Here is a 22560-nt window from a genome sequence, read left to right as displayed (position 1 = left end):
GACCAAGGCAACTCTTATAAAGACAAGCATTTAATTGGGGCTGGCTTATAGGTTCAGAGGTTTAGTCCACTATCATCATGGTGAGAAGCATGGCAGCTTACAGGCAGACATGGAGCTGGAGAAGGAGCTGAGAGTTCTACATCTTAATCTGCAGGCAATAAAAGGAGACTGTCACCCTGGGCATAGATTAAGTGTAGGAGACCTCAAAGCCCACCCCTGCAGTGACACACTCCCTCTACCATGGCCACATCTACTCCAACAAGGCCATGCTTCCTAATGGTGCCACACCCTAAGGGCCAGGCATTCAAACACTTGAGTCTGTGGGGCCATACCTATTCAAACCATCACATGGAGCACACACAGTGCCTTGGAATGGGAGAGACTGTGCTGTGTCTGACTACCTAAGCCTGTCACCACCCTGAGCAAAGGAAATGTTTGAAGCCAGTTCAAAGACAGCTATTGCTTTCCAATACCTTTGTTGGTATAAGTTCATCCTGCCCGGAATACAAACTAGCATCTACTCTCCTACAATGAACAAGGAGCCTCATTTACTTAAATAGCCTGGTATGTTGATAACAGCCCATGATATTGAAGCTACAGTGATTTTTATAACTGGACGTTTCCCTGTTTGATCATTCCTTTTTAGGGAATAGAGATTGAAAGAATTCTTGGGCTTGTAAAAGAAAACTCATTTAATTTTTTTTTTTTTTTGAGTGAATTCCTTAGGGAGGTAGATTTTTTTACCCAGAGCACTATAGAAAATGGAACCAAAGAGAAATTTTTGCCCCAGTAGCAAGAGAGAAACAGAGCTTGGAGCTGCAAACTCTGGAGAGAGCTGGCCCGATTTATAAGTACTTTCCAGTGAGCCCTGTCCTGTAAATAACCAATGTCATATATGAAGACAACTTAGAACAATAAATTGTGTAATGACAAAGTAGAGGAGATTGCATGTGTGCTGGGGGCTGAAGGGGCACATTCTTGTCATCTGGATCCTTGAAGATTCACAATATGAGCACCAGCAACTCTCAGGCAGGCACTGGGTTTCTAGCCAACTCTTCCCCCAGGGAACTGGTATACTGAATATATTTGTTCCTGGCAGCAGTGTGTGTTTTGTGAAAATTTCCAGGGACAGGGAGACCATTTTGTTCTGTAATTCTGAATTCTTTGTCACCTCTTGGGGGTGGAGTTACCTGCCTGACACTGACACCTCCGTGTGTTGATTGTCCCCAGCTTTGTGTGGTGTCCTTGGCGCTGTTCAGAACCCTCATTGGTCTACACTGTGAGGATGTGATGCTGCAGCTAGTTTTAAGGTGAGTTTCTGTCATTTTGTTCTCATGAAAGAAACATTTCCTCTGTACTACTACTGTCTTGTTTTACTTTGATAATGTAAATGAAAGCAAGGGCCATGCCCCTGAGGAGGAAAATTATTAAGGGAGCCCATTTAATCTTTTTGGTGTTATTTACCGAAGTTAATTTTGTTTTATTACGTAAAGTTTTCAGTGGGGGCATTTGTATTATATTATAAACGTGTCCCTGAAAACAACAAGGAGAATGTTGGGAAAGTTTGCCAAGTATTAAAGCTCTTTGGGGTCATGGCTGAACTTCATTCCCCTGAGGTAACCTTTGGGGGTTTGCCCTCTTAAGGCCCCTGTTATTAAAAACAACCTTTTCAAACATAAAACACTTGAATATAATCTTCAGCCTTTTCTTTAATAAGAGCACTCCACGACTGTCCAGTTGTGCGCTCTAGTTGTGAGGACAGCAGGAAGTGGTTGGGGGACAAGGGGGACAAGGGGAAATGGGGAATCTTCGAAGATATGGCCATTTGAGATCAGGAGTCTCAGACAGTTCTGATGGTCTGACTTGGTAGTTAGGTGGGGGGTTCCGCAGTCCCCAGTTCTGCCTTCTCCCTTGTCCCTCTGTCTACAGAAGCCTGTGCTTCTGTGAAAGAAAATGACCAGACGTCGTTGACTAACATGTGGTTTGGTCCCGAATCCTAGTGCTGAGCCCCAGAAGCACCAGGCTAGTCCCCTGTGATTGCCTTTCCTCCTTTGTGCTGAATCCAAATCCTAAATCTTGGAATGTACTCCTCCAGTGAGACCCACCCTAACAAGAGCTGCAGACTGTGTAAAGGGGGGGCATAAAACCAAGATCCCCGTAGGAAGACTCCTGGGGCGAGATGATCTGGCCCTCTTTTTTGTAACTGCTAGGCATAAAGCACAGGCCAACACTGTGAAGAAGTTAACGTCCCATAGAGATAGATGTGCTGGGTTGTTCCGTCAGCTCATACTTGGGCTGGTGTATAGACACAGAGCTATGTTTTCTCATGGGTAGAGACTAGAGCGGTAGAAAGCCTTGATTGCAGAAATGTGTGGGCCTGGCCTGAGGATCTCTGTTCTAAGAGGTGGGTGGCCAGCAGTTAGAGTGTAGGAGGTCAGCCAGCATACCCTTGACTGTATTCCTTCTCCTTTAGTTGACACAAGGACCAGCTAACCTGAGAACAGAGCTAGAGGTAGACGTGGGCTTTCTCTAGTCCACCACTGGGTTTTGATATGAGTTGGGTAGAAGTCACTGAAGGGGCTGGGAACACAGCTCATCTGATAAAGAGCTCACCATGCAAGCATAAGGACCTGGATTCGATCCCCAGAACCCATTTAAAAATAGCTGGGTATGGTAGTGTCTGCTTGTAATCCCAGTGCGGGAAGAGGCAGGGGCAAGATCTCTGGGGTTCACTGTCCAGCCAGACAGTTAATAGTCTAGTCCCAGACCCGTGAGAGACCATGTCTCAACATAAACAAGGTAGATGGTACCTGGGAAGTGGTATATGAAGTTGACCTTGACCTCCACATGTATATATATATGTACACAGAGGATGGGGAGGAGGTGAGGAAAGAGTGAGGCAGGGAAGGATGGAGAGAAGGGGGTTACTGAGGTGAATCCAGGTTCACTGATGGGACTTTCTGGAAATGCCTGGGTCTTGTCAGAAGTGCAGATTCCCTCAGAACCTGGTGAATCAGCTCTGTGGGTGAGGCCTGTGAGCTGTGTTTTAACAAATGCTCTAGAGCGGTGTTTTTCAACCTGTGGGTCACAACCCCCAAGTTATCAGATATTCACTTTATAACTCACAACAGTAACAGAATTACAGTTACAAAGTAGCAATGAGACGATTTTATGGTTGGGGTTACCACAGTGCGAGGAAGTGTATTAAAGGGTCTCAGTGTTAGGAAGGTTGAGAAGCATTAGCCTAGAAGATCCTGGCGTACCACTGCAGTTGGAGCATCACTGGCTGGGGGGATAGTTGATGTAAATATAGCATCCCACTGAAGGGGAATTAAAAACTTGGTGGCACACTGGCGGGCCTTACAGATTGCTGCTTTACATGAGACTATCGTTTGCAAGATTTTTAAAGTAAAACAGCGTTTTTTGAAATTTTAGGGTTTAAATCAGGTCATCAGTAACTAATCTTAAGGCATTAGCAGAGAACAAATCCGATCATAAGGACACAGCTGGTAGTCTGTTTTAAAAGGATTACTTCAGCTCCCCAGCAAGGATCCACAGTCAGGACAGAATGCATTAGCAGGGCCCGAAATCCAGCAGAACAACTTGGCAAAGCATTTTTTTATTGCTCAGACCCAGGCTCTTACTCAAGGTAGGCAAAGCTTGATTGCATTTAAATGTTAAATTCCTAAATGCCACTCCACAGACAGCAGGGATAAAGGGCTCTCTCTCTCTCTCTCTCTCTCTCTCTCTCTCTCTCTCTCTCTCTCTCTCTCTCTCCCCACCCCCCCCCCCGTGTGTGTGTGTGTGTGTGTGTGTGTGTGTGTGTGTCTGAAATAGCAACCTGACAAGGTCTGAGGTCCGTTGCTTCCTCACTGTGGGTCACCAGAGTCCAGCAAGGCCAAAGTGGCGGCAGGTTTTGTGCCGGACATCCGGTGAGCATTACAAGATAAGCTCTGATTCCTTTTGTCTGCTCATAGTATTCAAATCTGTCCTCAGAAGTGGTGCTGAACACGGCTGCATCTGAGAGCCAGGCCTGGACCTTATGAAGATGAGAAATGAACCTGTGTTTGAATGTGGACATGTCCAAGTTGAGGCTAGTCAGTTCTGTGATGTCCTGGAGGTACCTGAAGGGCCTCACACTATTACAGGTTCTGAGCGGAAGGAGAGGATGCAAGGCCTGCGGTACAGACAGCTCGACCACCTGCCCTAGATGCTCTGGCTGGCTGATTCTCCCATGGAGATGCTGATGCTAATACAGTGACGCAGCTACCCTTTACTGCTAACTTTCTATGTCCAGTTCTACCTCCTGGTGGAATGCTGAGGAAGACACCGAGAAGACCTGTGGGGGGGGGGGGGGGGGCGTCTGGCTCTGTCTCCTCTCTCAGAGCTGTAGATTTTCTTGTTCTACTTCCAGAATACGCTACCTTGTAGGATTGTTGAGAGGAACAGTTGTGGTGATACCCACAAATCATTTAGAAACAAAGTGGGGTATCATACACAATTAGAGGATGGGAGCTTTCTAAAACATAGATTTTTAAACTCCTAAAAAATAATGTTTTTCTGATTTTGAATCTGTTCCTGAAGCAAGGGTGACAAAGAACCTTATTCTAGGCATTTAAACTTTGTTTGAAAGAGCATGAAAATAGATTGTCATCTACCCGTTTTGTTGTTGCCTGCTGCACAGTCATTTGCACGTGGTCAGCTTGGGGCCCGAGAGCCCATGAGCAGCGTAGGTTGTGTGGATCCCTCCTAATGAAGTTGTTACGTGGTAAATAAGTCACCATATCTCTGCCTGTTGTGCTTACGTGCTCCTGAATATTGATACGTCAGAGCAGTGTTCTGTTCATAACTGGTGCGGCTTCTCCTTTGGCCAAGTGTCAGAAGAGTAAATTGAGATGAGAGACTTCAAAGAGAGGAAACCCAGGAGAAATGTCCCCCCTGGGTGTGCGCACCCAGGAGAGGCTAAACACAGACTGGGAATCGTGGGACGCAGACCCTCTGCTCCGTGAATGTCCCAGTTCCATGGAAAATCAATTGCTTATGCCTGGATTGCCATTTCTCAATGGTCCTCTTAGTGTGTCTTTTATCAGGCTTGTGAGCTCTGTTGCCTACTGTGTCCAGATAGGGGCAGTTTTACTTGTAGAGAGGTTATGTGCACACAATTCAGGAGCACCTCTGTCTTGCAAAGGAGCAGAGGTGACCGCCAGCCCAGGGAGAGCTAGATGAACAGAAGCATGGCCGGAACTATGGTGAGCAGTGACGATCTCGGGATGCTCACTCGCCTGCGCGCAGTCTTCTGTCTATGGTGGATGCTTCAGTTCCTCGTCTCTGCCTCTTGATTTGGTTCTTTCCTTGCCAGTAAGCAGTGTGTGCTCTGTGCTGCTACTTGCTACTCACTAGCTAGTTTGGACGGTGGCCTATTTTTAAAAAGTTTATTCTTTGAGAATTTCAGACATGTATCTAATGCATCTTGATCACATCTCCCTCCCACACCTCCTCCTGATCCGAACCCCATGCCTTCCTCTAAAGCTTGTGTCTTTTTTTCTTTTTGTTTATGGCTTATTTTAATAATGATACCCAATGGAAGGTTGTAGAGTGTTGAGAAAGTAATGAAAGCACACACGTGCATGCTCGCGCGCGCGCGCGCACGCACACACACACACACACACACACACACACACACACGTAAATGGACAGCATTACTATCACACAGAAAACTCGGGCAGATGTCTGTAATTATTACTTCCTAATTTAAGTAAAATCTCCAAGCAAAAGTAAGTATCCTATAGTCAAAAGATGGCTTAGAAAAACGCCTGTACTAAATGCCTACATGGTTTTTCTACTAGCTACAACCACAGTATATCATGTTTATTGTTTGAGACACTTTTAGCATATTTTCTGTTCCTGATCTCTCAAAATAATGGCTAGAAACATAGACATAGTGCTAAGGTATGGTGTACCTTCTTACCCTTGATTTAAAAAAAAAAAGCAAGAAAGAAAGAGAAAGAAAAAATAAAGAAACAGAAGCGGGAAATCCTAGGGCGGTTGCTCATTGGAGTGACTGTCCACATTTCCACTCCATAGAACCTTTGCTTAAACCATCAGGGATCTCCCTTCATTTGATTTATTTAGAAGGAGATTCTGAGCTTCTGCTGAGAACATGCATTTTTCAAAGTTGTACATTGTCTTCTCTTTCTTCTAAAATAATTTCAAGCTATCCACTGGTGGTATTTGATAGATAACTTTATTAGCTTTGATTTAGTGTTCCATTTTTTTTTAAAAAATATTTCAAAGAGTATGGACATGTATATCAATTTAAATTGGTTTGAGATGCAGACAGGCACTGAGTTCACGACATCTATAAAGCATTGACTCCGTGAATAGTTAATGGTCCAGATGAGCATACAGTAAGCCCTGTGTAATCTGCATGGCTGTAGGCCTCTCAAGGCTGGGAACAGAGGAGTTCAGGTCAGTGCCACAGGATAGGTTTCCTTGCTGGTGTCTTTGCTACCTCATATCAAACCTTTGTTCCTTGTGAAACAGCAGCCATTCCCTCCCCAAGAGAGGACTCTTACATACATTCATGAACATGTCTTTCTCCCACCGTTATCATTTGGTGTCTGCCGTGCATCTTCCCCACCCTGGCCTGCCTCACTCCCATTAGATCCTGGGACAACTGGATTACCTGCAATTCTCTCTCTGCATTCCAGCTGGACAACGTTCTCCCCACTGTCACCCTGGTTACCAAGGCATCTCTGTTCAGAGAGCCCTTATGAGGAAGGATGTCTTTGTTTTCCACCCATACCATCTATCCTCACTCCTGTAAGGCTCAGACACAGATCTCCAATGAATCTGAACAAACCAGTCTTCTTCCCTGTACTTCCCTCCTCTCTGCTCCTTTGTTCTGTTGCTTTCAAGAAACAGCTTATGAAAGTAGATGGTAGATGCGGCCACACCAGAGGTTACTGATGGGGTGAATCCAGCCCTTAGAAACAGCAGTGCATATGCCTGTGAGGGTGGAGGGCATTAGGTAAGAGACAGGACCCTCTACCTAGCTACACTAGGAATTTAAAGTGCTCATACCTGGAGAATGCTCTTGATATGTTCACTTAGAGTGAATCAAGGGATTACATGTTTTTCTCCCTGACTCTGGCTCCTTGAAGCAGATGGGCCATTAGAACAAACCTAGGTTTCCTTCATTGGAATCAACACACTCCATGGTCACCAACCCCTAGACATGCCCTGTGAGCTATGCGTTCTATCTTTTCCTGGGATTCTCGGTCGCAGATTGTTTGCCTTTGTGCTGCTTCTTTCTCAGGAGCTGTATTAGGCAGTAGAGCACATTCTGGTTTATTCAAAGGCTGTGCTTGTTCAAATGAGAGCTTAGGCTATTGTAAAATTGGCCCCAGCATTGGGTTCTTCAACCTACTTGGTCCATCCTTGCTGAAAAGACTGGTGTGAGGTTTCTTTTTAGGACAGGTGGGCACTAGACACACCCATTCTACCCACAAAGCTCACTAATGCTCACTAATGTGCTCAGCTGTGTCTGAAACACAACCAGGTTTTTTCTTCCCTGGACTTATGTTAACATGAAGATGCTTTCAGTTAACAGCCAACCTGTGCAGCCCAGTTCAAGGCTCCCCACTGAGCTGTCAATCATCATTTTCCCTCATGGTCATGGAGAGCAGAAGAGGGTGGGTGTAGAGGTATTTGCCACCTTCACTTAGAGTCTATCCACTTAGAGTCAGAGTTTTAGGGGTCATAAGACAAAACTGCTGAGGCAGTCCTTGTTCTGGCAGCATACTGAGTAGAAAGATTAGACATATTTGTCATGCAAGAATAATAATGCTTCCAGGTACACACTGAGGAGGGGGTAGAAGGGCTCTTCCTTCCAGTATGGAGCTGGGAAGTCTTCGTAGACAATGTGGTGCTTCCATGATAAGAAATTGTCAGGCAGAGAAGTGGAAAGACTCACTCCAGGGGGAGGTTGTGGTGGACTTAAAGTCATGGGGGGGTAAAGAAAGAAATGAGATGAGGAAGGCTGTAGAGAGGGCTAGAAATGTACTAAGAGAACAGTTTTGTTGGAAGGAAGAAACTTTTAGCATCCGTTTAAGCAAGGCAGTGGATAGCCAGTGGCCAGTATGCTGGGTAGAGAGAGGATGAACCTTCCCCTGCTCATGACTAGTTCCAGTTCTTTTATGGTATCATTCTGGTAGTGGTGGTAGGGCATTGCAGAGACACTAAATGCTGGCTGTTTGTCATTTCAGGTATCTGGTCCCCTGCAATCACATGATGCTGAGTCAAAGGTGGGCTGTGAAGGAGAGAGACTGTTACTCCGTGTCTGCGGCCAAGCTGCTTGCCTTGACTCCTGTCTGTTGTGCCAGTGGCATCACTCTGACACTTGGGAACCAAGAAAGGGATTACATTCTCTGGTCCAAGTGTATGCATGATGGCTCAGGTGGGAATACATTAGGAATGGTCTTTAAACACAATACCACAGCTATCTCTCCTGATAAGATGTGTCTCTTTGGGTAGACAAAATAGCTGGAGTTAAAGAGTAGTTGGAGCCTTTTTCCATTCTTACGAAGTTATAGACTCTATAGTTAGTATTCACCAAAGCACCTGTCTTCGCCTAGTCATTTATCGCAGATTTTTATCTTACATGCCTTTTCTACTGGTATCCTCAGAGTCCAAATAGGAAAATGTGTACTAACAGGTCTTCTAAAACAGAATGGGTTATAGGTATTGTGTTTATAACCAAGGCAGACCTGGTTTTTAGTTTCCAAAATTTGAAATTCAGATTAGACACGATTTTCCAAAACTTGCCAGCTCTTTGTTCTCTGCAGATTCACATCTAAGGACAGAGAGAAGGTAGTGCCGCCATTTTCAGATGAAGAGACAGACTCAGGGAGGAGAAATGACTTGTTCAAGGTTATATAACATGCAGCTCCTCTGGTCGCCATGTCCCATGCTTGTTCTATACCCTGCTTCTAGAGTTGCAGCAGACCCATGTCCCAGGGCAGGTACTCCATAGTGAGCTGGCAGAATTACTGTGCAGCTTTTGCCATCTAGGATTCTGATCTTCCACCTTTTAGGGGAGGGTTCTTAATCATCCCAAACCTTTCCCCTTTTTTTGTGAACAGTACCTACTCAGTATAAAGGGCTGCTCCGAGGATACATGAGTTCAGGCTCACAGAGCTCTTAGGAGGCTTTCCCAGCACATGGCCACTGCTCAGGAACTGTTCCCAGGGATAGCTCGATGTTTTTCACTTGAAGTGTATAGGAAAAGTGACACTAACATAACAGTAGAATGGTAAACTAGGGGGCATGTGTCTATTTTATGGGGCTTCAGCTATACTCTTAAAGGCTCAAGCCTGACCCAGTCTGGTAGAGATTCCATTATGAAGGAGCACAGAGCTCACAAAGACATAGCACTGGAGTGTGGAGAGGGTGCAGAGCAGGCCCTGTCACAGCTGGGTGGGTGTTCTTCCATCTCTGAGCAAGTGGAGAGAACAGTATATCAGATAGGATCTTTAACTTCCACGCCAGAGATGAAGCTCTTATACTAGTTGAGATGTTTAAGAAATGGGAGAAGGCATGCTTTTCTCCAAGTCAGCCTTTTCTAAACATTTCCCTTGTTTGGAAATTACAAACTTTAAAGACAGGTGTTTTCACAGCTATTTCAGTGATGCTGTTGACATTTGTAACATGGAGTCAGTCGCCTTCAAACACAGGGCACTTTCTCTGTTTTGGCTTGAGCGTGACTTGACTTGAAGAGAGCATTTGATATGTGTCAACCTCTTGATGGCTGCCAACAAGGTGGAGTGAGTCAGTTACCTCTCCAAGAATCCCAGGCTTTTCCACCAGAAAACCTGGATATCAAACACATGATCATCAGCCTTCACTTTATCATCAAAACCAAAATTAAAATTAAGATACTTTTAAGCTAGCACACAATGTGGCGGGCACCACATTGGAAAGGTTACCTGTCGTCTCCTCATCCAGGAAGGTGGCCCTCAGTAGCGCTTGCTTCTCCAGTGACTAACATTAGAGAGAAGCCAGGGTTCCCTCCTTTTGGGTGCCTACTCTTGTTAATAAGAGAATCTAGAAATAAACTTGGGAGGAAACACAAAGACATTTTTTTTTTTTAATTTGAGAGAGAAACACCAGGATAGGCAAGCTGTAAGTTTTGCGAGTTGCTGGGAAGAAGGCTATGGGGAAGAGGAAGAGAGAGGCCGTGCCTCATGCCTTTCAACTTAGGGTCCAAGAAAACGGACTCCACAGTAGATGGGCACCAGATACATGGAGGGTCAGCAGCACATGCAGGGGGTTGGCGGTAGCGCCTTTAGAGAAAGAGTAAGGGAGCCCAGAGTTTGAGGGGACCATGCCTAGGATTTGGGCTAGTATCCGAGAGGGAAAAAAAATGACAGAAGAGAAGGAAAAGGTAGTTTTCTGAACAATTCAGAAACGTTGGTAGGCTCCATGGTAAGGGCTACGTCAGATGCTGCATGAGGGAAGGATTTCTGGGAAGATAAACACATTTATCTTTAATTTATCTTTAATTTAAAAAATCCTTTAAGGGGATAATTTTCCTCCCATCTCCTTTGCACATTCTGACAAACCAGCTTTCCTGTGGGGTAGACTCAAGGCCAGGTGACTGACAGGCCCAACTAGACTAACCCCCAGGGAAGGAAACAGTGACATGTAAAGTTCTGGTTTCTGGAGCAGATTACATCATGTCTCCACCTGGGACCAGGGGCATCACACATTGTTTGACATGAGTCCTGAGGAGCAAACAGGCCAGCGTTTACTTTTCTGGTGTTGCCAGGAAATGGGAGGTGGGCTCCAAAGCTGACCATGACAGAAGGGACCATCCTCACGGCCTCTCAGGCTGTCTGGTTACCACACGGTGGTCTGGTTACCACCTTTCGGTTTTCCGTTGGTTGTAACCAGTACCTGGCCAGTTTTTCTTCGTATCTTCTGTGAGGTTGCAGTTCCTGTCACTGTCTTTTCCTCTTCATTCTGTTTTATTATCCAGAAATAATTTAATCAAACATTGTCAGGCCTAAACTGGTACCATGTTCCCTGTGTGCATTCATTCCCAGCTCTCTCGTGCTCTCTGCTCCCGCACAGGTCCCGAGGAGCGGCCGCAGCCAGAAACACCCTGCTTGCCTTCTTCACCTTCCCCTCCTCCCCAACCTGCCCCAGCAGCCTGCATTGTGGAGTACGGGAAAGCCCTGGACATCAGCTACCTGCAGTATCTGTGGGAGGCCCACACCAACATCCTCCACTGCATGAGGGACTGCAGGGTGTGGTCAGCCCTCTATGATGGGGACTCACCTGACCCTGAGACCTTTCTGCAGAGTCTGTCAGAGGAGAGCCGAGAAAACTCAGCCAACCCAGAGGCCAGCCTCTCACAGCAGCGGATTAGGACATCGGGGCAGACAAAGGACAAGAACCAGTCAGAGCTGGAATGGGATGACAGCTACGACACCGGCATCTCCTCTGGGGCTGATGTTGGCTCCCCCGGGCCTTATGATGATGTGGAGGCTCCAGCCCCACCAGCACCTATTGATCCCCCCAAACACATCCAAGAGATGAAGAAGAATGCCATCCTTCTCTTCAAGGGCTCCTACATCGAAGAGTCAGACTTCCAGGATGATGTGATGGTGTACAGGCTATGTGCCGAGAAGGACACAGAGGATGACAAGGAGCCTCAGGGGGACACCACAGACACACCAGCCGAGGCTCAGCCGGAGACCCAGCCTGAGGCCCAGAGTCTCCCCACGAGCAATGGACCTCTCTCTAGTCCCGATCCTGAGGCGGAGCCACAACCCAGCAGTTCAGAACTGTGTCAGAACGTGTTCTCAGAAGCCAAGCCAGAGATGGAGCCTGGCATAGCCTTAGAATCAGACTCAGAGTCGACAGCCCCCACGTCTGAGGCAGAACCCCCGACAGACTTGCCGGTTGCCAACACAGAGGGCGAAGATTTCATCTCACAGTACAACCAAATCATTCAGGAACTGGATTCTGGCACCGAGGGCTTGACGGAGCAGAGCGTCCCCGTCTCCGAGCCCTTGCTTCTTACACACCAGGAAGAAAGCAGGGAAGAGTGCAAAGTTGAGGAGGAGGATGACTTCGACTCCCTCATGGCAGACACGCCTGCTGTGGAGGCCGGGCCTTCCCCATTTGGTGCCGGAGAGGACACTACCTTTACCAGTCGCCATCCCGTGAGGACTCAGAGCACCCCATTCACAGGTGACAACCTTAGGTTGCTTTGTGGTTTCAGCTTTTGAGAGTGCTTGTGCTACGGCAAGAGAAAAGCGTGGGAGCAGACGGTGAGGCGGGTCCATTTACCTAGCAGGAGAGAAGTGTTTGTGTAAGGACCGAAGGGGACAGTCACGCCTTGCCATTCCTCCCACGATGAGTTTATTTAGCAAGTCAGGTCTTATGCTGTGCTCTGTGGTATAACTTCTGATGTTCCTGATAAAGTCGTAGGCCTGATTAGACCACACCAGAAACGAGTCATTATCTAAAGCCATATTTCTTCAAATCTAATTTATTTTTCTCCCTAGCACTTAGCCTGTATGTGTAGTTTAAAAATAAAATTACTCTGTTATTAGAGGGCATGCTCCACAGTGGAGAGGTATTTATTCAGTGTCTGCTCCCAGTGGCCAAGCAGTGACATCAGGCTCAAAACATTTGTAGGATGGCTGTTGAGTGACACTAGTTGGGCTTTGCCCTAAAGGAAAGATTGGACATCTCCAAATAAAACCGGGTCGATGCGTCCTAAGCACCCCTCGGATGCACTGTTCCAGTGCTCACACTGCCAGCAACCGGGAGAGTCCGTGGATGAGGGGAAGCGTTGGGCTGGCGTATAAGATGAGTGGACCAGCCAAGGAAGTATGATGGAAAACATCATTAACCAGTAAGTAAGCAGAAGAGTCTGAATCTACAAGCCCGCAAAACAGGAGCTCAAAGGGAATGCCCACAGATAGGAGCTCCGTGTGCTCCGCGAAGGCTGGAGTGGGAGCCTGGCTGGCGTTTGATAGCAAACAGAAAGGCTGGAAGTAGCTAGTGACACAGAGGGACAGACAATGGCCTTGTGTTACACTCTGGGTATATATACCCTGGCTCTATGCTTCCCAGGTGTGGGGCTTGGATATACACACAGGTATACACACACTCAGCAGCCCTGTGAAGACACACGGGTAGAAGGAAGAGCCCCGCTATTGTTCCTTCTGGTGCCCCCCTCAGACTCAGTTGTTTCTCCTGGACAGTGGGGAGTAGCTTGGGGAGGAAGGACAATGTCCCCACTTTCCGGGACTCCCATGGGCAGATTTAAAAAAAAAAGAGAGATCTGCTGTGATTACAAGGGTCTCCCTACCTGTCTCCCCCAATATTTATTCATTTATTTACTGATGCCTGAAGATGTATTTAAACAGGGAGACAGCTTTTAATTCCACAGTTATCAGGCTTGAGCTTCTAGCTGAGATAACATTTTGGTGTGAACAAGTTTTAATTAAAATTCAACCAGTCAGTCAACCATAAGTTAAAAGGATTAGATCATCTTAGGTTTCCCAGTTGATGGGGGAAGGGACAGAGTTGGGGGAGCTGAGTGAGGGAAGGGGGCCAAAGTAAGCTGCCTAACCCCCTGACGCACTCAACAGGGAGAAATCCGAATGTCCTGCAACCTTCTTGTGGGCCATCAGGACCCAGCCCTGGCTGACATCTTTCTGACATCCCCGGGGAGTATGTAACTCAGAGAATTACAACTGAGGGGAAGCCTAGAAAACCACAATATCAGATGTATTGTCCCCTGAGAGCTGATAAGATGCAAGTTTCCTGATACACATGGGTCTCCATAACAGAAGCCTTGCCTTTTTTCCCTTCCTCGTTATGGAACATGTACGCAGTGTGAGGAAATGTCTCTCCTTGCGTGAGTTCTGAAGTTGCCAATGCTCCAAATATGTGCTGAGGCATTAGCTCACCTTCCTTCTCTCCACAGAGTTATCAGGAATCATCAGCAGAAATGAACTCTGCTAAGACGAATTTGCTTCCTAGAACAAAAAAACCATAGGATTCCATTTTTCTAATTTCATATATTTCTGAACCCAACATGATTTTTATTGAACCTGTAATATTTGGGGAGCTATATGTAGAAGACCTAAAGACACAGAATATACAGTCATTCGCAAAGACGCCAGCAAAGAACTTTGTTTGCAATGCCAAGTGGGCGTCAGCCATGTCCCAGGTTGGAAGGGAGCCTAGCGAAGGGAGGCAGCATCACAACAGAGGCTCTGAGGGTGAGGACAAGAGGGCAGCAGCACTGTGAGGCTTTGCCTGCAGAGACATACCTGTTTGCTGTAGACAGGACAAAGGAAACACTTCTATCCATGTTCAGAGTGTCGAGCAGTGGAGTTTGTTGGGCTCCTCGCATGAGCATGTATGATGTATGAAGGGTTTCTTACATGAGCATGGGTGACTGAGAGCTCATCCTACACGAGCAGTGACTCACATCAGCAGCACCCCTGGAGATCCTTGCACAACTTTCAGGCAGCCACACCGAACGGTCTCCTCCTCCTGAGTACTCACCAACTACTCAGAACTTTGAGGAGAAGCCTCATGAGTCTTGCAGGTTCATGAAGTTTCTGAGCCTTGTAGAGTCCTAGGAGCCTCCCTCCTTTCCTCCTGAAGAAATGGTTACACACCAAGCTGACAGTGTCCCGGCAGAGCACGGGGAAGTGGGGAGTGCAGAGCTCACGGGGCAGAGGTGTGAGAGGAAGCCCAGGAGCTCTTGGTGTCTGTCTGCTTAGAGGGAGTCTTTGGGCCAAGCTGAAGAAGGGGAACCCTGTACCCCTGGCCTAAGCACTAAAGCTTCAGCATGACAGCATCTGAGGAGCCAGCCTTCTTAGTGTTGCAGAGAGAGTGGTGAGCTCTCGAGAGGTGGTGGCAGGGACAAGTGGGAGGTGTTTATTTTCAAGGCCATTATCTTGACCTGGTCATTCTGTTTCTAGAGCCACACCTACAACTGTTTCATACTTCCATGCCACACGTACGTACATCCATCCATCTATACATGGATACACAGACACACGTTTACACACACTTACACACGAGGTTGTTCACTGCAGTGCTGTTTACAATAGAGAGAAACCATCCACCGGTAGGAGACCAGACTGCTTAACACTCCAAACAATCAATATTCTGCAGGACATACTGTTAAGTGGAAAAGGAGTCTCTATAATAGTGAATAGCTAATGTTGCCTTTGATTAAAAAAAATCACAATACCAGAAGACAGACACCCCTCCCCTTGGGAATTAAGATAATATGCTGGATAACAGCCCTAGAAACAGGTGGTTGAAACTGAAATTCTGACTCCATTATTTACAATTGTACATATTTAGCATTCTGTCTTAGCTTTAAGTGAGAAAACTAATTAACATGTGACCTAGGATGATTTTATCAAGTGGGTCAGCCAAAGTACTTGGAATTCTGGATTCTGTATAGGATGTGCTTGAGAAATGTTCTCAACAGAAATCCAGAGATTACTTTATACATACATCTCTGTGATATACCATAATCTGTTTTGAGAGCTTCTTGCAGGAGGTGGCTTGTTTTACAAGCCTTTATACTATTTGAAAGGTGTGCATGTATGTGCGTGAGGGTGCATTTATACATGTGTGTATTATGCAGTTTTAATCTCTGTTAAAGTCTGTTGCTCGAGTCCAGACAGGATGTGAAAGTTCTATGCCTGAGGCAGAGGCACAGAGGTAGAAATGAAGGTGCACGTTTAGATGGTTTCAAGGTTGGATTTGGGAACAGAACTAAGTCACAGAGTCCATGACAACTTTGTTTTCAGAACTGAGAGATGCAGGGAACAGACTAAGTACAGGGAAGGGGCTGAGCATTTGAAGGAAAGGGAGTGAGTGCTAGTGAGGGAAAGTCATGAGGCCAGTCTTTCTGGAGATTGTGAGTTCTGCGCGTCCGCTTCAGCGGACTGTGGGGAGTGTCTGAGATCCTCAGTTGTGTTCTATCTCGTGTCTCACAGGGTCCAGTCCCTCCGTCACTGCCTTCAGTTCTGTGATAATGTAGCACTGCATCATGGGTAGTATGTGGCCCAGGAGCTCATCTCATGGTATCAAGGGAGCAAAAAGGAACAAGGACAATCGGGATCCCAGTGTCCCCCTCAAGGGCATGCCTCTGGTGACCCACTTTCCTTCTACGGGGCTCTACTTCCTAATGGGGACCATGCCTTCAGTAGATGCCTGGGCCGTTCGCATCCCCCTGGTGGTAGACACATGAGGACATCCACAATTTAAACTAGTGGGAGAGGGAAAAATATTCATCTTCTGCTCCCAAGGATGCCTGTGGCTTTCTGAGTGCAGCACAGTCTTCTGATTTTCAGATGCTTGCAGTTCCCCTGGCAACTGCTTTTTGCTAAGCAGCTTTCTTTGATGTGCTAGAAGCCAGCTAAGAATAAAGTCAGGATTCAGGGAGTTGAATGTATTTTTTTTTCATTGTCCATGCCTAAGAATGATAGTTAGCACCATTGGTGAATTACGATGACCGTCTCCTAGCTCAATGTATGTTACTCAAGTGAGACACTGATGGGGAAAACCTTACTCTCCACCGTTCATGGGATTTGTGCTCTCCATCCCTTTTGTAGTAGTGATGAGCTGCATTTGTCTACTCTGGTCACCGAAGGCCGGCAATACTTGTGTTTGTAGGTAGGATAGCTGGATTCGGGACAAAGGGGTTCTACAGTCAGAGAAAGAAAGTCAAGCAGGCACGTTAGGAGCGTGTTTTGTTGAAGGTTGATTATGATTTTATTAAGATATTATTCTTCACATGGAAGGAAATGGATAAAGAACAAGATGTCAGTGATTTCGGGTGAGGTTGTGACATGTGAAACAGACATACGGAGAAAACTGGTCCAAGTCCACGGTAAGGAAAACAACTCAGAAAGCCAGAATTGTGCTGTGATGATTTAAGAACCAAGGTGGCATTCCTAGTGTTCTTAAAGGGACAATCACTAGTTGCTTTCAGACTGCATTAGGGTTAGGGTGTTTCTGGATATGTTTGGCAGACCCTCCCAGACTTGCTTGGCAAAATTCTCCAAGGCTCACCAATCCTCTTTAGGGTTCCCCGCCCACTCCCATAGAAGGTGGATAAAGAGTTCTGTGGCATGTGAAGGGATCACACCTCTGGGGCCTCTTAGAGATCCTGACAGGATCACTGTATTGTCCTGTCACTCACCCATCCTGTGCTTGGCAGAGTTGTCTGTTCTCACTTCTCAGAGACCTTGTTTCCTTATAAGAAATTCAGCTGCTGGCAGAGTTCTGCATGAAGCATCTTGAGATGAAGTGTGTTTGTGTTAGACTCACGATAATGGTGGCGAGGTGTTCATAAGGCGTGTTTATCTATCAAGGGTTATGTGCATGTGTTATAAATATGTGCGACTTAGTGACATCATCAACGGCTCCACTGGGGGAAATACAGAATCCCCATCGATCTTGCTTTATGGAACACTTTTATGGCAAAAATTTAAAACATCTTCAGGTAATTTTATTAATTCCAGATTTATTATTTTTGTTTTCCCTGCCCTCAAGGTTGTTATGTAAACCAACACATAAACCATATTAACTTGCTACCAACCTGAAGCAGAAACAGCTTCCTTTTGCTTATGAATTTTTTTCCATTAACTGCTTTTGTCATCACAGGCTTTGCTGGTTTTTTTTTTTTTTTTTTTTTTTTTGAGACCTCTGTGTCACACTGGACCCCGTTTTCTGTGTGAGACTGACTCCTTTCTCTCTGCATTTACCAAGATGCCAGGAATAGAAAGGGCCTCCACCCACGACCTCTTCACATTTCCTGTCCTTCCACAAGACACTGAGGGACAGAAAGTCCCTGGTCACATGTTGCTATTTGGTAAACATCTCTCAGCATGTTTGATATTCTCTACTAACACAAGGACTTGTTGCTATGACACTTTCGGTGGCCTCTGACATCTGCATGCAGCCCAAAGCATGGAGGGACAGTGAACTGTACACGTGGATCAGTGATAGAGTCAAGGAATAAAGAACCAATGAGAAAAGCAGTATAATCTTTGAAAATTACTTGTCTGAACTCTTCAAAGTGCTTCATAGCTTTCACAGTACTACAGATGGTTGTGGAGTCAGGATGTCAACCCTCCTTTACAAGGAGAGGCAGATGTGTGTCCTCTGTGTTGACGCCCTGGCTGTGGCCCCAGTGACTCTGCAGCTCATAGACTTGTCCCTTGTGTCCAGCCCTGACTGTTGTCCTCCCCGTAGGCCCATTCATCAGCGTGGTCCTGTCAAAGCTGGAGAACATGCTGGAGAACTCTCTGCACGTCAACTTGCTTCTTATCGGCATCATCACCCAGCTGGCCAGCTACCCGCAGCCACTCCTGCGCTCCTTCCTCCTCAACACCAACATGGTCTTCCAGCCCAGCGTCCGCTCTCTCTACCAGGTATCTTAGAGCCACACCCATCCCCTTGGCCCTTCCCTTCCTCTCATGGTGTTAGTTTTCGAAATCTCCGTGTCCCAATTAGCTTTTTTCCCTTCCCCATCCAAGCAGGCTGGTTGGATAGACTATTCTAGACAAACTGCAATGCTTCATTTGGTTTGATGTTTTGAGAGTTCCTTACCATGAACACAGACAGTTTAAAAATGAGCAACTGTCCGATACCATAACAGTCCCTGTAATGAGGGATGGTCCCAAAAGATGGATTGGGGACTGAGAACAGAAACGGTCTGGGAAGTAACAATAGCGTCATCAGTGTGGTTTTTGACAGGTCCTTGCATCTGTGAAAAACAAGATCGAGCAGTTTGCTTCCATGGAGAGAGACTTCCCTGGCCTCCTCATCCAAGCTCAGCAGTACCTACTCTTCCAGGTGGACATGTCCGACATGACCCCTGCGACGTTCACCAAAGGTCAGCCAGCTTTCTCCACTCCCCCTGCCTCCCATTTTGTTTGCAGGTATTCTTGGCATCTGGAACCTATAAGCATCAAAGAATATTTTTGTGTTCATCTTAGAAAATCCTCTTCCTAGTGTTCTTAAGTCTTAAAGTGCTCCCCGGCCTGCACTGGCCTCTGTGGAGGACCCGGCTGGCCATCCATTTTCCTAGCTGAGGTGGTCAAGGAAGGAGCTGGGGTGGGATGTTGTCAAACTCCGAGGGATCTCAGCAGCCACTGTGGACTACAGGGAGGCATCACATGCACTCTTGGAACCATCTTTTGGCCACCCCTGCCCTGCAGATGGCATCTGTTCTTTTTATTACATTTTTAGAGCATTCTGTATCAAAAAATAAATGAGTTTCAGGACTCCAGGAGGTGGATGCTGTTCTGATGATGAGAAGTGAAGTTTGTCCTCAGCAATTCCTGCTCCACTCAGCAAAGGGGAGGTGTTGGGTGGGTCATGGCAGGACAGAGAGAGTGTGGGTGGCAGGATAGCTGAGAATAGTCCAAGGCCTGGGGAGTACTGCTGGTTGGCCTTGCTTCTGGTTAGACAAATCTTCTGGGCACAGTCCCTGGTGAGCACAAACAAGCCAATGTCCAGTACTGTTCTGGTCCACCTCGCCACGCTCTCCAAGGTGTGGGACAAAGCTTGGAAAGAACCCAGAACCGTGTGCGGCTATCGGCTTCCTTCTCTAGTGTCTACTTTATCCTGCTCACTTGCTTCACTGGGCCTATTTTTGGAGGTGTGGCTAGGGATGAAACCCAGGGCCTCCAGCATATTAAGGACCCGCTCTACCTCTGAGCAATTCTCTGCTCCTCTCTTGACATTTAAAAGAAAGATTTGTTCATCTCTCCGGCACTCTCTGGCCACAGCAGGAAGTCTGGTTGTAGTTCTTCTGGGACACTAAAAGGCAGATTTTAAAAGAAAGTTGGGCCAGGTCTTAACTTGTTAGGATCCAAAGAGAGAAGGCAAGGCCATTGAGGGAGGGAAGGACCTGTGCATTGGAGAGGTGGGTCTCCAGAGTCCGGGCTCTGCCCTTTGCCCAGCCCTGTGGCCCAGAGATGAGTAAACGTTTGTCCTGCCCAGTTTCTGGAGTCCTGTGAGTTAGGCGTTGACACTGTTGGCAGCAGCTTTTCAGACCTGAGCATCATTTCAGAAGCTGGTCCTGATGTTGATTTGCACTGTGAACTCCCTGTCTTTTCCTTTGAGTGCTGCGCATGCTTGTTGGGCCCTTTTAATAACTCAGGTGCCCACAGCTAGAGCTGCTCCACCATTCAGCTGCTGAATTCTTCACTTCCTGGTGTCCCTTCAGAAAAGCCAGCCTCCTCGAGGACCAGTAAAAATGACCACCTCTCTCCAACAAGAGAATGGAAGAGTTTCTGTGATGGCGGTGGTGGGGGGATCAGATCTTTGGCTCCTGAGGTTTAGTTACATTTCAGCAGAAAGAAAAAAGGAGGAGGCAGAAAGAAATCCTACTCACATACATTCAAACTCCACACTAATAGTGCTGTGACCCAACTTACATTTAGCATTCTTTACCTGAGCTCTGACTCTTGAAGGTGGCTAGATGTTAACCCATTTTACAGCGAAGGAAACAGACCCGGTGATCCAGGTCAGGGTAACCACTCAAATCTGCTTAAGGGCCATCTCCTGGTGGTAAGTCAGTTCTGTCCACCCCAGGGGCTGCTGGAACTGTTTGAAGGATGTCACTGTAGGTGTGTGGATTCAAGCTGAGCAGACAAACCTTACCAGTGACATTTCTAATTCACAAATCATGCTAGATTTAAAGGGAAATAGATGGGAAGCTGGAAGTTAGGCATGAGAGGCTGCTCTAAGGAGAAGCAGCGTGTGCAGGACTGTGGGTCATTTCCCTGGTGGTGCATTCTGCAAAGTGTTGTAGCCCCCAGGCCAGAGGCTGTGAGACACGTTCTCAGGGCGTGGCCCTTGAATAGACTGAGGTACAGCACAGACAGAGGAGCAATGCTTGGCTGAAACCCTGTGCCAGCCTCCAGTGAGCGGGTCAGAGACCAGGGCCGGGAGGGGCTTGAGGGAAGTTAGTGGCAGCTGACATGAGCCACATGCAGCCTAGTGGCCTGTTACTTGATACCTAGTGACTCATTTGATCATTATAGCAATGTCATGAGGGGACTGACAGTCAGAGGAAGCGGGAGCACAGAGAGGTGAAGCCATTTGCCTGGAGTAGCCCAGCTGGGAGGTGACAGAATCTGTGCTCTTAGCTATGGTCCCAGTGCCTCTGAAGCTTAGCAAGACCTGGGTGAATTGGAAATGTGGGGGCGGAGCTCCAGAGAGCAAGGCAGTCAGCATAGCATAGACTCTGGTTCCAGTGTTCTGGTCCCCAGTGGGACCGGGCTGACTTCCTCAGTAAGCTATGATGGCCCATGGGAGAGCCCAAGTGCCCGAGGACCAGTGTGGCTGTGTCAGCAAGGCTGACCTTGGACCTCAACATTGTCTGCACTGTTAACACCCCTGCCCTGGCACACGAGGGATTTCTGATAAGAGGTAGTAGGAGACAGATTCTCAACCACTTTTCTGGTTCTCTGTGACACGAACTGTGATACGCCTTAATCCAGAAGGATATTTAAAGCAGCAAAGTGGAGGATTTTTTTTAACACTGAAGACTACAGTAGTGAGATGTAGAAAGTACTATAAATGTCAAGAGTTTTTAGTGCTGTCGTTAAGCAACACTCTGAAAAGTGTTGAAAAACGGGGCTGAATTCTAAGAAGCAGCCAAAGTAATGAAGAGCTTGAACACAGTGATTTAGAAGGACTGATGAGATCATTGGGTAGGGGGCAGAGGTGGCGGAAATAATTCCTACAAATATATGAGGGCTGGGGAGCTCAGGAGTCAGAGCAAGGGAGGGTGAAGCATTTTAATTAGGACTGATTTGGTATAAAAATGCAAATCAGCTGGATGTGTTAGGACCTGGGCTTGTGACATCTTAGATTTACGTTTCTGAAACAGACACAGGCCTCTGGAGCCCTAAGTGTTGGCTGTCTACACCCTTTGTTGTTCCAATAGCTGTGTGAAGTTCTCAGCCTGGTCCTCACCATCCCTCACTCTTCTTGTGTTCTGGACACAGACAGAATGGGCTGGGGTTTCTGGGAAGCTGAGGGCAGAGCAACTGCAGGACACAGGAGTTTAAGGAGCTGTGGCTGGGGGCCAGGGCTCCCCTGGCAGGCATAGAGTAGTTGGCTCAGTACTGGGTGTGAGGAGACCAGAGGGGCCACAGGTGTCCTTGGTAGATTTCCCATGAGCCCAGTCTCCACTCACCTGACAGCAGTGGTAGCAGGGGCTATTGGAAGCCAGCCTGCCTGTCTACTGTCCGTCTGCCTGTCTGTCCGTTCATCCATGCATCCATACATCCTGTCAGGGGTTTGCTCTGTTGCCCTGGTAGTTCAAGGCTGATCTTGAACTATTGAGCTCACATCACATGACCCTTCTTCCTTGGCCTCCCAGATAACCAGGACTTCAGGGTGCCAGTACAGTGTCTAGCTGGGATTTCTTGCCAAACCAGTATTATTGCCACATCTCATGCATTAGGCCCCCTGTGCGTG

The 22560-nt window shown here is 47.0% G+C and overlaps 1 protein-coding gene across 9 annotated transcripts in view; it reads left to right on the top strand.

Moving 5' to 3' along the window:
• The window catches only part of FHIP1A (FHF complex subunit HOOK interacting protein 1A), a 232918-nt gene that overhangs the window by 209056 nt on the left and 1302 nt on the right, over nucleotides 1-22560 (top strand). For all 9 annotated transcript variants that reach the window (XM_080915260.1, XM_080915257.1, XM_080915258.1 and 6 more), the window contains 5 exons: nucleotides 1231-1310; nucleotides 8268-8458; nucleotides 11134-12258; nucleotides 18316-18494; nucleotides 18820-18958. In XM_080915260.1, the coding sequence (XP_080771386.1) occupies nucleotides 1231-1310; nucleotides 8268-8458; nucleotides 11134-12258; nucleotides 18316-18494; nucleotides 18820-18958 (1714 nt within the window). The remainder of the gene's footprint in view (nucleotides 1-1230; nucleotides 1311-8267; nucleotides 8459-11133; nucleotides 12259-18315; nucleotides 18495-18819; nucleotides 18959-22560) is intronic.

This window comes from Micromys minutus (assembly GCF_963924665.1).
Source record: "Micromys minutus genome assembly, chromosome: 4".
NCBI lineage: Eukaryota > Metazoa > Chordata > Mammalia > Rodentia > Muridae > Micromys > Micromys minutus.
Note: the sequence above shows the minus strand (reverse complement) of the source record. Positions and strands in the feature narration are given on the sequence as shown.